Source organism: Macrobrachium nipponense, chromosome 30 (genome assembly GCF_015104395.2).
Source record: "Macrobrachium nipponense isolate FS-2020 chromosome 30, ASM1510439v2, whole genome shotgun sequence".
NCBI classification, from domain to species: domain Eukaryota; kingdom Metazoa; phylum Arthropoda; class Malacostraca; order Decapoda; family Palaemonidae; genus Macrobrachium; species Macrobrachium nipponense.
This window is the reverse complement of record NC_087218.1, coordinates 16,597,524-16,611,517: the sequence shown is the minus strand read 5'-3', so window position 1 is coordinate 16,611,517 and position 13,994 is coordinate 16,597,524. Positions and strand designations below refer to the sequence as shown.

Genomic DNA, 13,994 nt, shown 5'->3' with positions numbered 1-13,994 from the left:
AGTAGCGGGAGCATCCCCTTCAGACGACTTGCGCTCCTCGGGAGCAGGAGCTCCCCTTCAGAACGAATTAGCTCCTCGGGAGCATCCCCTTCATACGACTTTGCGCCCCTCGGAAGCATCCCTGTAGACGACATGCGCCCCTCGGGAGCGGGAGCATCCCCTTCAGGAACGACTTGCGCTCATCGGGAGCAGGAGCTACCCCTTCAGACGACTTGCGCACCTCAGGAGCATCCCCTTCATACGACTTGCGCCTCTCGGGAGCATCCCCTGTAGACAACATGTGCCCCTCGGGAGCGGGAGCATCCCCTTCAGACGACTTGCGCTCCTCGGGAGCAGGAGCTCCCCTTCAGACGACTTGCGCTCCTCAGGAGCATCCCCTTCATACGACTTGCGCCCCTCGGGGGAAGCATCCCCTGTAGACGACATGCGCTCCTCGGGAGCGGGAACATCCCTTCAGACGACTTGCGCTCCTCAGGAGCAGGAGCTCCCCTTCAGACGAATTGCGCTCCTCGGGAGCATCCCCTTCATACGACTTCGCCCGCCCCTCGGAAGCATCCCCTGTAGACGACATGCGCCCCTCGGGAGCGAGAGCATCCCCTTCAGACGACTTGCGCTCATGGGAGCAGGAGCTCCCTTCAGAACGACTTGCGCACCTCGGGAGCATCCCTTCATACGACTTGCGCCTCTCGGGAGCATCCCCTGTAGACGACATGTGCCCCTCGGGAGCGGGAGCATCCCCTTCAGACGACTTGCGCTCCTCGGGAGCAGGAGCTCCCCTTCAGACGACTTGCGCTCCTCAGGAGCATCCCCTTCATACGACTTGCGCCCCTCGGGAGCATCCCCTGTAGACGACATGCGCTCCTCGGGAGCGGGAACATCCCCTTCAGACGACTTGCGTTCCTCGGGAGCAGGAGCTCCCCTTCAGACGAATTGCGCTCCTCGGGAGCATCCCCTTCATACGACTTGCGCTCCCCTCGGAGCATCCCCTGTAGACGACATGCGCCCCTCGGGAGCGGGAGCATCCCCTTCAGACGACTTGCGCTCCTCGGGCAGGAGCTCCCCTTCAGACGACTTGCGCTCCTCGGAGCATCCCCTTCATACGACTTGCGCCCCTCGGGAGCATCCCCTGTAGAACGACATGCGCCCCTCAGGAGCGGGAGCATCCCCTTCAGACGACTTGCGCTCCTCGGAGCAGGAGCTCCCCTTCAGACGACTTAGCTCCTCGGGAGCATTCCCTTCATACGACTTGCGCCCCTCGGGAGCATCCCCTGTAGACGACATGCGCCCCTCGGGAGCGGGAGCATCCCCTTCAGACGACTTGCGCTCATCGGGAGCAGGAGCTCCCCTTCAGACGACTTGCGCACCTCGAGCATCCCCTTCATACGACTTGCGCCCCTCGGGAGCATCCCCTGTAGACGACATGTGCCCCTCTGGAGCGGGAGCATCCCTTCAGACAACTTGCACTCCTCGGGAGCAGGAGCTCCCCTTCAGACAACTTGCGCTCCTCGGGAGCATCCCCTTCATACGACTTGCGCCCCTCGGGAGCATCCCCTGTAGACGACATGCGCCCCTCGGGAGCGGGAAAATCCCCTTCAGACGACTTGCGCTCCTCGGGAGCAGGAGCTCCCTTCAGACGACTTGCGCTCCTCGGGAGCATCCCTTCATACGACTTGCGCCCCTCGGGAGCATCTGTAGACGACATTGCGCCCCTCGGGAGCGGGAGCATCCCCTTCAGACGATTTGCGCTCCTCGGGAGCAGGAGCTCCCTTCAGACGACTTGCGCCCCTCGGTAGCATCATCCCCCCTTCATAGACTTTGCGCCCTTCGGGAGCACCCCTGTAGACGACTATGCGCCCCTTGGGAGTGGGAGCATTCCCTTCAGACGACATGCGCCCCTCCCCTCGGGAACAGGGGCTCCCCTTCAGACGACTTGCGCTCCTCGGGAGCATCCCCTTCAGATGACTTGCGCCCAGACGACTTGCGCTCCTCTGGGAGCATCCCCCCTCAGACGATTTGCGCACCTCAGGAGCATCCCCCTCAGACGATTTTGCTCTCCTCGGACAGCATCCCCCTCAGACGACTGCGCCTCCTGGGATAGGAGTATCCCCTTCAGACGACTCTTACTCCTACCTCCATAAAATCTCATCCTGCCCGAGACGACGAGAAACAACCAGCCCTTTCAGCTTGTGATGAGAAGTCTCTAAGTCCTTCAAGCCCAAGCGAGGTGAAGTAGCGAGCCTTACATACCAGTGACGAAGAGAAGTACTCAGTCCTTCTTGCTTGTGACGAGGGGGAGTAGCCCAGGCTTCCTGCCCTCCATTGGCACAATCTCCGGATTCTGGGAGAAACATCAGCATCCCATTCCAAAGCCACCTTTCTGTGACATCTCCGAGCGCAAAGCCACCTAGTCAGCTGAACCCCCGGCCATGAAGGATAGCTCACCAACTCGCCATTTAAGTGTTGTAACTGCTCCACCTTCCAACCTAGTGCCCCTATCTATATTGCTTTTATTCATTTTGTTTTGTCACGTTGAATGAAGGGCAATGAGAAACATTTCGTTTTCTTTGTAAGTAAGGTTGTGAATATATGTGTTGTGGTGTTGTGACTGTAGAGGTGCTCCAGTACCAACAGTTTGGCCGATACCGATACCAATACCGATTCTGTTCATTAAGCTCTTTCTGGATATTTCCATTACCTTTGACTATCAAATATCTGCTGCCTTACTGTGCAGATTGTTTTCTACAATGTGGTATTGTTATCATGAATTAAAACAAACATTACAGTTAGTATTTTTAAGGTTTACAAGTTCTCTCTACCAAATAGATAATAACCATTATTAAGTAATGAATATGCCTCCAAAGTTCATTGCTAATCGAGTTACTAATAAATTCCATAGTTGGACTTAGTTAGTATATTTTGGTAGCTTGTATACATTTACATACATTAGTTCATGTTATTTTTAAGTTGCTGAGTATTTAGTTAGTAACAGGAGCATAGTGTATAATGTAAGACCTAGGAGGCAAGAATCTGGTACTTTTATACGGGGGTAAAAAAGTAATAATGATATACTGGCTGGCTTAATCTATCATCATCATCAGCACATCTCTAGTTGTGAGTTTATTTTTATATTCATTTTCCCATACTTCAATTGCTAGTGTTGAATCCTTATTGCAACGATTCTGGGATCATGACAGACCTATGAGGTCATTCATCGCTAAAGGGAAAGTGAGAGTAAAAGTTTAAAAGGTGTAACACGAGGAAGTCTTGCAGTTGCACTATGAATCAATTGTTAGAAGAGGGTGGAAGTCAGGTGGAAGAAAGAAAATATGGGCGGATTTACAGTAAAAGGAATGAAATGGTTGCGGCTAGACGGCACTACCCACCTACGGGAAGGCATTGAGATATAGGTGTGTTTTGTCTACCCAGTTGTCCAGTATCTTTAGGAATGAAGTGATGAAAGAAGCCAGAAAAACGGACAGCAGGTGTTATTGCAAAGTTGTGAGATAAGAAAGTGAATCGTGAATTCAGTGTGGAATGGTAGATACTTGCAAGTGATACAATCTAGACTGGTGATACTGAGCAGAAACTGCAGAAACCTTTAAAAGAGTTAGAAAGTGTTTACAAGTTTACAAGTGTAAAGAGTATGTTAGAGTGTAAAATAAAACCTGTAACTATGGAGTATGAAGCAATTAATGTTAGCCCTGACTGTTGTGTAATGGAAGCGGTTGGTGTGTAAAAGTCATTGTTAATAATATAATGGGTAATGGTGTGATGAGAGAAGAGGCGAGGCACTGGATAGGTGAAGTTATAAATAGTGGCATGTGTGTGCAAATGATTGGAAAGAGATTCAAATGATCTATGTTAGCCAAGGTGGGGATGTGTGAGAGGATTACTGAGCCAAACTCCTTTATGGGAGAGAAGTTTGGATGCGGAAGACAAATAAAAAAAAAAGGTTGAATGCTTATGAGGAATAACTTTGTAGTGTATCAATAGATTAAGAATTAGGAGGCACGCAGAAGTGGTAAAATGTTAGCGTAGAGGAAAGGGAGAGCTTGGTCACGTATAAAAAACGGACAATGATAACTTGGTGGAGAGTGGGGGAAGGAGGGGAATTTGTAGAAGGGTTGAATAAATTGGATGAAAAGTATATTCAAAAGGAAGAACAAGAATGTGCTGCCGATGAGCCTTTTAAGTATGTGAAGTTTACTGCAGATGTGGTTCATCCATGATTCAAAAAATAATAGTGTGATTCTGTGGAAACGCACGCACAAATGTATACATATTCATATAGTATGTATGTATGTCCACTTGTAGCCAACATACATGAGTTTGAATATTTCCCAACAATAACATGACAGATACCATTAGTATTTCCAGGTGCCTCCCTGGGTCCGGCCTTGGGCAAAGAGGTCGGTCTCCTTCCCTTGTTGTGTTCCAGATCGTCTGATTCTGAATCTTGTGGCTTCGGCTTCACATCTGTGGCTGATAATCCTCGCGGTGCCACCGTCGTCGCTGCGTTGAGCAATAAAATAAAGGATAGAATTAACTCAATGGACTTTCTTATTTTTTTTTTGTGGGGGGGTGGGTGGGGGTGGCTGTTAGGCTTTCAACTGATATGGAACGATGCAATGATTCAAAACAAGGGAATCTTTTTAAATGTGCATTCTGAATGACGTTTAAATCTCCCTTACAACAAATAAAATTTTTGAACTTCCATTCCGTCTTTCTTCAGTTGATTCTATTTTTTAAAAGAGCTTGTCAGTTTAGCAAACAATGTTTATTATTGACAGCATTCATCGTAACGTGTTAATTCCTACAACTTTAAAGGCTCACTACAGAGTAAATTCCTTCAATTTTAAAGCTCAATACAGACTTAATTCCTACAATTTTAGAAGGAAGAAGGGAAGACCAAGAAAGAGATGGCGTGATTGTGTAGGGGAAGATATGGTATTGAAAGGTATAAATGAGAACGAGGCACAGGACAGAAATCGATGGAGACGACTCATTCGGAATGGTGACCCCATATAAAAAAGGGTTTGAGCTAGGAAAGAAAACTGCAGTTAATTCCTACAACTTTAAAGGCTCACTACAGAGTTAATTCATACAATTATAAAAGCTCACTACAGACTTAATTCCTACACTTTTAAAAGGCCACTATAGAGTTAATTCCTACAATTTTAAAAGCTCACGACAGAGTTAAATCCTACAATTTTAAAACGTCACTACAGAGTTAATTCCTGCAACTTTAAAGGCTCATTACAGAGTTAATTCCTACAATTTTAAAACTTCATTAGAGAGCTAATTCCTACAATTTTAAAGGCTCACTAAAGAGTAAAAGTCAGAGCAATTCTTATTTTGTATTTTAATAGCAACTTCCATCATCTCCTATGCGAATTCGTTTTAAGCTCTTTTACTATCCTTAGCAATATTGCTTTAGATTCCAGATCAAATGATCATCTGAAAGTATAAGGTAATCCCATACTACCATAGATTCTTAGCATCAACTCTTCTCTCGGGTTTTTACAGTTTTCTAATTATTTTAAATTTATTCTCACCTTCCTCTACAATAATTCCTTACTGTCAGTTGCATCATTTTCTGAAGGCTATTTGCCATTGTAAATATTTCCCCAATCTTTCTGCTAATAATTATAAATACGTGAACCATCTTAACAGATAAGCCATCGCCACCACGTGATGTTTTCCTTGTTATCGAATGGTAAAAATTTTATGCTTCTAATTGTTTCTTTACTCATTCCACAAGTCTACATGAAAATAAAAGAATTAATCTATACTTCATTGACTAATTCCTTTCTTCTACCAGAGATCAGAGAAAAATAGTAAATCATAAGTGTGACTCCAATCCTAATTCCATGTTGTTCCATCACAAAATCTCAAAGAGGCCTTTGGTGGACTTTATCAGTCTTCTGAGCAAACTGAGGGTTATGTGCATAAATGAATATATCCATCAGTTCCAAATTGTGCCAATAAAGTTCCTTAAATTTGTCAACTGCAGTTGTCCACGTTTTGCTGCTAGCAAATTTAAGTTTCAGCAGACCTGTGCAGAGGCTACAATAAAAATAAACTTTTCAAAGCTAAATGAGAGCAGCTAAATTGCCTGCAGAGTGTGGAGGTGTCCGCAAGAAAGCACCTTTACTTTTGCTTTAAAAGCTCAGTTGGAGATTATTTTTCTTTTAATAATTAACATGAATGTTTGAGAAAGAGGAAATCTGACAACCGTCATGTAGAGATTTCATAATAGTACTTTCTGCCGTAGAGGAACATCGCTGATGATAAGGATATCTGGAATATTCATTCATGACAATGTTATTTTGAATAACCATTCTACAGAGGGCTAAAGATTTTGATGGAGTAGTTGTTCGCAGCTCAATTTACAATCACCGATGCAAAACAAATACAGGTTAATGAGTCTTAGAGTTTAAAAATAAGCAAAAAATCTCCAAACAATGCCTATTTGCCCGAGAAGCCGAAAATATGGAGCTTCTGTTAACCAAAGAACTTGCAGTTATTACTGAGAAAATTAATTGAAGTCTTCAAGAACAAACAGGCCAGAATGCTTTGCACTATATCTTCCGCTACCAAAGAGAGAAGCTAATTATATTACTGTGTGGAAAAGTGAGAATGATATGACCATTCCCTGCACCGTAAAAATGTCTCACCAGTGCCAAAAAGGATAAAAATGTTAACATCTACATCGAGCTAGAGTATGCCCTCTGCAGATATTATTTCCTGGGTTATTATGTTTAAAAATCTAATGACCTAATATATGGAAATTAACATGAATGAGGGCCAAAGGCTGTGAGAGATTATTTGAAACGTCAAATAAAATTTTCGTAGTAAAAGCACCAATTATACGATCCTTCAAGCCGAAAAAAATGAGGACTCAAGACGCTATGCCTTTTTTTGTTGTTAATAAATTAAGAGGAAAACTGGCGTGAATCTGACAATGCATTTGCATCACGAACACAAATGGGAAACAGACGTAGGTAGGGAAAGGTTCCTTGTATGAATGAGGGAACGTCTGCACTCTCAAACTACCTCCCCCCAGTTCCTCTCTTGCTTTTGATGTGGTTAAACATGTAGCTGATAATATACTACGTTGTGACCAAAAAGCTTGAAAAGTTCATGTTAAAATATTAGGGGAAAATCCTTTTAAGCATCTAACATGGAAAGTGTGGGGCGGGCCACGATTTGCAGTTCAATGCTAGCAACACATTTCAGGATGACTAAGACCTAAAATAGGGTTCTCTTACTTTTGAACTCCTCGACCCCCTTATGAAGTTTCAAATTTCCTATCGAACCCCATAGACTAGCTAAAAAAAAAAAGAAAGGAAAAAAGCAATGTCTGAATCAATTAGAGCAGTATTAGTTTAGTACTTGACATTCAGTATGATAAAAAAAGTAACACCTAGTAAGAAAATATGTTTGAAACATTAGATGTACGAGCATATGCAACTTAATTCTCCGACACGTTAGTTATTCATCGACCCTCTTTTGACCCCCTGACTATTCATAAACCCCTTTGATGATCATATTGACCCCTGGGGGTCGATATCAACCACTTTGAGAACTCCTGAAATAAAACATCCCTCAAATCTCCCAAAAATGCTACAAATTTTTTCTCTATTTGTTTTCAGTGGCCATAGAAAAAGCTTCGAATTGATTTGGACTCAAATATATACTTACTCCTTCCTTTCAAAAATGCGATTTAAAAGTAAAAACAGTAACCAACACTGTATACTTACGTTTCTGTGCGCAACATATATCGTTCCCGTCGCAAGTGAACTTTCTTTTGATGACACCGTTGCACTCTCGTTTTGAACTGACACAAGTCCTGGAGGCCTTTCTCTCGCATGTGTTCATACCATTTTTAACTCCTAAAAACACGAAATTTGTCAGAAATGAACACATTATCACATGAGCAATAAAAAAAGAGAATTTTACCTCACAGCAGGACCTAGTCTAGGACTCTCCAATGAAAAGCAAAACGTTACAAACTGAGCATGAACGAGATTTATTTATCAACCACTCCTCAAAAGGCCTCATGGTCTGTCGAAGAGGCCATGGGTTATAACGATAACTGTCTGCTCAGCCTGTATACATACAAACATAAAACGTAGTATTGGATTTCCAGGTTAAAAAATACGTCAAGAGACTCATATTAGATTACGACTCTTTCGTTCACAAACACATACATTATAGTTTTGTTTACTGAATAAGTGTAGCATCTAAAAACAAAATACATAAATATATAAACAATTAAATAGAAAGGGGTCTGGAAATGCAATGAGTTCACCTCGCATGAAAGAGGCCAGAGTGTTTCACATTGAGGTGGAAGAGGTTATGGTATATGACGATGGCATTACAGACATTCTATTAGCCACATTTCTCTTTTAGGCAAGGAACTCCTCCTCGCTAAAAATAATGACTGCATAAAATGATAGCGATGTGGATATTTTAACATTTACTGCATGGGTAGTACTGCACTTAATACCAAAGAGATGGGACTCAAGTTAGTTTTGGTGCAATCATTTCTTAATACTACTAATGACTTGCCAAAACTGTGAAGTTTGATATTGCGAGTGATTTTTTACTATCTTACTGTAATGAAAATGCTTATTGAGGCAGTTTATTAGATTCCATTTGGTCCACTATCACCTAGCATTAAAAGTCTCCCTCACATATATTTCAATGTGTAGTATAGGGTGCCATAACAGATGTAGGTGGATGTCACATTTTATACGGTCAGAGACCTTTCAAAAGCTCTGGCCATCGCTCATAATCCTACACTGGAATAGGACGAGCAACGCTCTCCTTATCAATTCAAAGATAATTTCCTACCACAGGAAATTAGCTGTATTTCACATGGCCATTGAGGAACAAGGCAATTACCATGTCAAACTTGTGTCGCTAGCAAATATGTAGACGTACATTTCATGCGTTCTATTGCCTTTGGTGCTATTTTGGAAGCTTTGCAACAGTACTGAAATGAACAACTGGATCGCTGTTATGATGTGACCCGTTATATCATGGTAGCCTAAAACTCCAGATTGCTCAAAATGCAAAAAATGACCGTTGCAGGAAATACTGATCTAGCACACTGCAGCTTGGCAGGGTGCAGATTCAAGCAGCTGAGGCCTTAAACAATGATCTTGGAGAATATTTAGAGACGATGAAAGTAATGAAATGCAACATTGCCGGGAAAAGAACTGATGGTCAATAATTTTGAAGAACCTTTCCCTGGATTCCTCCAAAATTTCATCAAACCCCACGTTTCTCTCATCATAAACAGGGGTCATCATTAACTTTCCATACATTGTCAGCGCCTTCCCTGGAGTTTGAACGATGCAGGGTTAATCCTGGAACGATTTAGTCTGACAGCTAAGGACGCAACTGGGAGGGACCTGTTAGGTGGTCAACAAAATCCAATGTGCGCTTTCAATAAACAACGATGACACTGACGTTCAAGTCAAATTAGCAGCTTTGTGTCAAAGTTGGAAGACATGAGGTTGGCCACTGAGTGTACCAAATAACTTTAGGTAGATCGTCACCGACTAAAGTTAGTTTCACTAGAGTACATCAAAGTCATTCTTTTGAAATAATGCAAAGAAGTTCCTTTTGTTGTTTTCTTGGCAGTTGGAAAGAGAATAACTTGAATTCCATTGAAGTCTGTTCAAAGACCATTCCCACTTTCCCTTTAGGATAGAACAGAACAGAATAAAGAATTTAGGCCAAAGGTCAAGCGCTACAGTAGATTCACATCAACCGTGCATCTGATGTCTAGGCCAGTCCCTTACGACACTCCTGATTGGCTGTTGGTAAACCAATCACAGGGCTGGAAACTCTTAGTCTCTCGAGAGTTCACATGGGCAGGATGTGTTTCACCTCTCCTGAGGGATACTCTTGAAAGACGTATCCCTCAAGAGAGGTGGAACATACATCCTGCCTATGTGAACTCTCTCGAGAGACTGAGAGTTTCCAGTTCTTTGATTGGCTTACCAACAGCCAATCAGGAGCGTCGTGAGGGACTGGCCTAGACATAAGATGCACGGTTGATGTGATTCTACTGTAGTGCCTATTGGGTCATTCAGCGCTGAAACGGAAATTGACTGGGAAACAATTTTTAGAGAGGGTGGAAAGTCAGATGGAAGATAAGAATATGAAAAGAGGTACAATAAAAGAAATGAGAGACGATGCACCTAAGGGCCGAAGGGTCGCTGCAGAGACCCTTAGGTAATGCCTACAGTGCACCGGGTGAAGCGCAATGATGGAAATACCCCTCTACGGAGATGAAGTGCTGTAAAAAGCGTAGACGACATTCAGTTAAATACCTGATTCTCAGACGCTAATTGACGTTAAAGGCAGAAATTCTCCTGAATTGTGGAGAACGGTTTCGAGATTAAGGTTGTTCTTAGGATCATCTAAAATAAATTAATGGCTAATGAATAACTAGAAGAAATGATAAGGAACACAATTACGTATCGAGATCTGAAACTTGACGTGTAATTCCTATAGAGTTTTTAAAAACTAAACAGCAATATTGAGAGCAAATACTATAAAGACAGGAAATGTTCCGCTACTTTTTAACAACAACAATAATAATAATAATAATAATAATAATAATAATAATAATAATAATAATAATACTGACCTCTCATAACACAGCATATCTGGTCATTCTTGCAATCAAAGCCTCGTGCAATAGACCCTTGGCAATCACCTGCAGAATTGACGCACTTTCTCACGCCTTTCAGAAAGCAAGGTTCCTGTTGTTGTCGAGAGGGAAAAAAAGACTGAAGTATTAGGCTGTCTTTATAAAGATGATTCATATAGGTATTCCTATTCTTGTTGGATATTTCAGTTATGTGAAAGTTGTACGTAATCTTTCTTTTGATGATGAATAAGTTATATATATATATATATATATATATATATATATATATATATATATATATATATATATATATATATATATATAATATATATATATATATATATATAATTTCACATCTTCGAGGTACAATCGTACCTTAAAAATGTGTTGAAATAACACGGAAGCGCTCAGTACTTACTCCTCTTTTTATTTTTTCCTGTGGCCTTGGCTAAATGTATTGTCACGCACTATTTGTTGACATATATATATATATATAATCTATATATATATATATATATATATAGATATATATATATATATATAATATATATATATATATATATATATATATTATATACGCACAATATACATACACACACACACACACACACACACACACACATATATATAGATATATATATATATATATATAATAATATATATATATATATATTATATATATATATATATATATATATATATATATATATATGCTTCCTTTTGAAATAATAGAATTATTATCCCAACATCGGAGATTTTGTGAGCGGAAGGAGATTGAACGTGTCAGGGCTTACTAAGACACCTGTCAGCTCTTAGAGCAGGCTCGCATGGAGACAAAGAAAAGCACTTGTTGATAACATTTTGTGGACTTAGCTTCTACTATATGTCACAGAAGCTTCTCGCAACGGAAGTTGATTATTGGCGTGCTCTGTGCGGGAAGTATGTACGTAAGTTGGTTTGATGGGCGGAAAGAGTGAAAGATATAGATTTTGATTTCTGAAACAATTATCATTATTCTGAAGTGACGCCCTTTGCACAGAGGAAGGTCCCGGTCTCGGACTCCTGCCGATTGCCAGTAGGGTGAGCGCGGAAAAAACAGGATTTACATAGCCCATTTGAACTTTGTCGTATTTGTCGCAGCATATAACATATTACAGTGATCATTTTTTATTATTTTTATGATGTGTGCATGGATTGAGTCATTTGCATTTGCTGCATTTCATTCATACATTTCTCTGCAGTTTTATTCTTATTTTGTTTGTGAGTAATGTGGGGAAAACTGCCAGTTAAAATTCTCTGTGCATATTTCTAAAAATGTCTTTTTTTTCTCTCTCTCTTTTGTCTCTAGCTGTATCAGTGAGAGATCACAAGTAGACAGAGAACTTGACAATGCCACGGACTTTGTGAGTTTGCTTAATAGACTTAGAGCCAAATTACCTTTAGTGGGGGATAACTCAATAAATGACCTGATGTCTTATGATTATCTCAATCATTTCAATTGAATCATATTAATTTTTTTATTGGTTTTATTTAATAAACTTTAGTTTGATAGACATGGGTTTCCTATACTTTCTGCTTACGTTTTAGAGAGAGAAAGAGCAGAGAGGGATAGACGAGTGTGAGGCGAAATGGTAGAAACTTGGAGACTTGGTATTAGTTTTTTTGTTTTTCCTTTTGAGACTTGTATTCGCTTATTTAATGAAGTCACATGCATCTACGGTGATTTTTAAAAGCATATATATATAATACATATAATATTATTATACATGCATATATATACAATCTATATATTATATATATATATATATATATATATATATATTATATATATATATATATATATATAATATATATATATAAAATTCATACATATTATATATATAATATGTACAGTATATGTATAAAATGAGGCCGTAAAGAAAAATTATACTATATTCCTACCATTAAAGCATACACTGCTTTTAAATATTAGCAATAGCGGACAAAACTCAATGATACTTTGCAGATATATTCAAACGATATTATTCTAAACAATATTAAATTCTGAAGAAAGTTACACCGAATTCTCCTTGCTATATGCAAGCAACATTTGTATGAATCAGTGAAATCGACCTCCCGCAGTTGTTCATGATCGTCTTTGATTTTCTTTAACGTGATTGAGTATTATTTTTCTCTTAAGTTCTTATTGCTTCAATACAACCGGAAGAATTTTTTCTCGTTCCTATCAGGGGGGGTTCTTTCCTTGGGTTGACTATCAGAATTATCCACATTCGTTTCCCTGATATTGGTTTTGACAGTGTTTTTTTTTATTATTACAATTCAACCGATACTCGTAACAATGAAACTTTTCTTTTACATATATCATAACCATCTTATACAGTATCTAGATCTACTTGACGCCAAGTCCCTTTTTTTTTTTCATACGTTTAACGTTGAATGAAAACTGTGGATGAAGAATTTGGTTGGCCATCTCTGTGATCCAGAGCGATCTTCATGAATATAATGTTTATCAATGTAGATTTAGCCCTTTTGAATATATCGAAAGGAGTAACAAAACAGGTTAATTTAAAATAACATTCACCCAAAAAATCGAGGTCTGAATAAATCCCCAAATCTTATTTTACCGATTATCGCGTGCAACAGAAATGCTTAAACGAATACTAAGTCATATTTTGAAATTATCACTTACCATTCCCGATCCTTCACCTGGCTGCAAAGCCACTGCAAAGATGAAGGACAGCGAAGCAAGGAGCCAAAACTCATGGTGTCTTCGGGAGTCCAATGGCGCTGGTTCCAGCAGTGAAGTGGGCGCTCTGGCGGGCCTTTGGCGAAGCTTATTCTTTAGCGCAAGTACTCGGGAGTGGTCTCTTGGAGCTTCGAGGGGACGCTTGTCGAGCTTTCCGACCTGAGTGATCTTCAACTGGCTTCTGTCGGCAGCGTTAGGCGCCTAGCTGGTATTTAAGCGTTGTCGGGACCAAATTAACAGGTGTAGGAATTCAAAATTGCAGCTGTGTATCTTTAACGGCTGACAGATCGAGCTAGGCAGGTTGAAGGTTATACAATGACGCAAATCCAAATAAATGTTTTACGCAACACTGGAGATAACGATAGTACCAACATATTTCGTCTTTGTCCACGAAATTTCGGGTTAGTAAATATATTCATGGACTTCTAAGTTACTGGAGTGACTTCTTAAAAACATGGAAGAATTTGTATACTTGTAACATGCTAAAGGCATCAGAAATTAATACGCATCGTTATACCAAATGACTCAATATAGTCAAATCCATTCGCAGGTAAATGGAAAGATGTGGCACACATC

General features: G+C 40.6%; 1 protein-coding gene across 1 annotated transcript in view; it reads right to left on the bottom strand.

Annotated features, from left to right (window-relative positions):
• LOC135202021 (uncharacterized) overlaps positions 1-13,593 on the bottom strand; it is a 24,499-nt gene extending 10,906 nt beyond the window's left edge. Inside the window, exons 1-4 of the mRNA XM_064231296.1 lie at positions 13,362-13,593; positions 10,670-10,784; positions 7,764-7,895; positions 4,363-4,512 (exon numbers count right to left, since the gene is read on the bottom strand). Of these exons, the coding sequence (XP_064087366.1) occupies positions 4,363-4,512; positions 7,764-7,895; positions 10,670-10,784; positions 13,362-13,364 (400 nt within the window). The 5' untranslated portion in view covers positions 13,365-13,593. The remainder of the gene's footprint in view (positions 1-4,362; positions 4,513-7,763; positions 7,896-10,669; positions 10,785-13,361) is intronic.
• Positions 13,594-13,994: the final 401 nt, after the last annotated feature.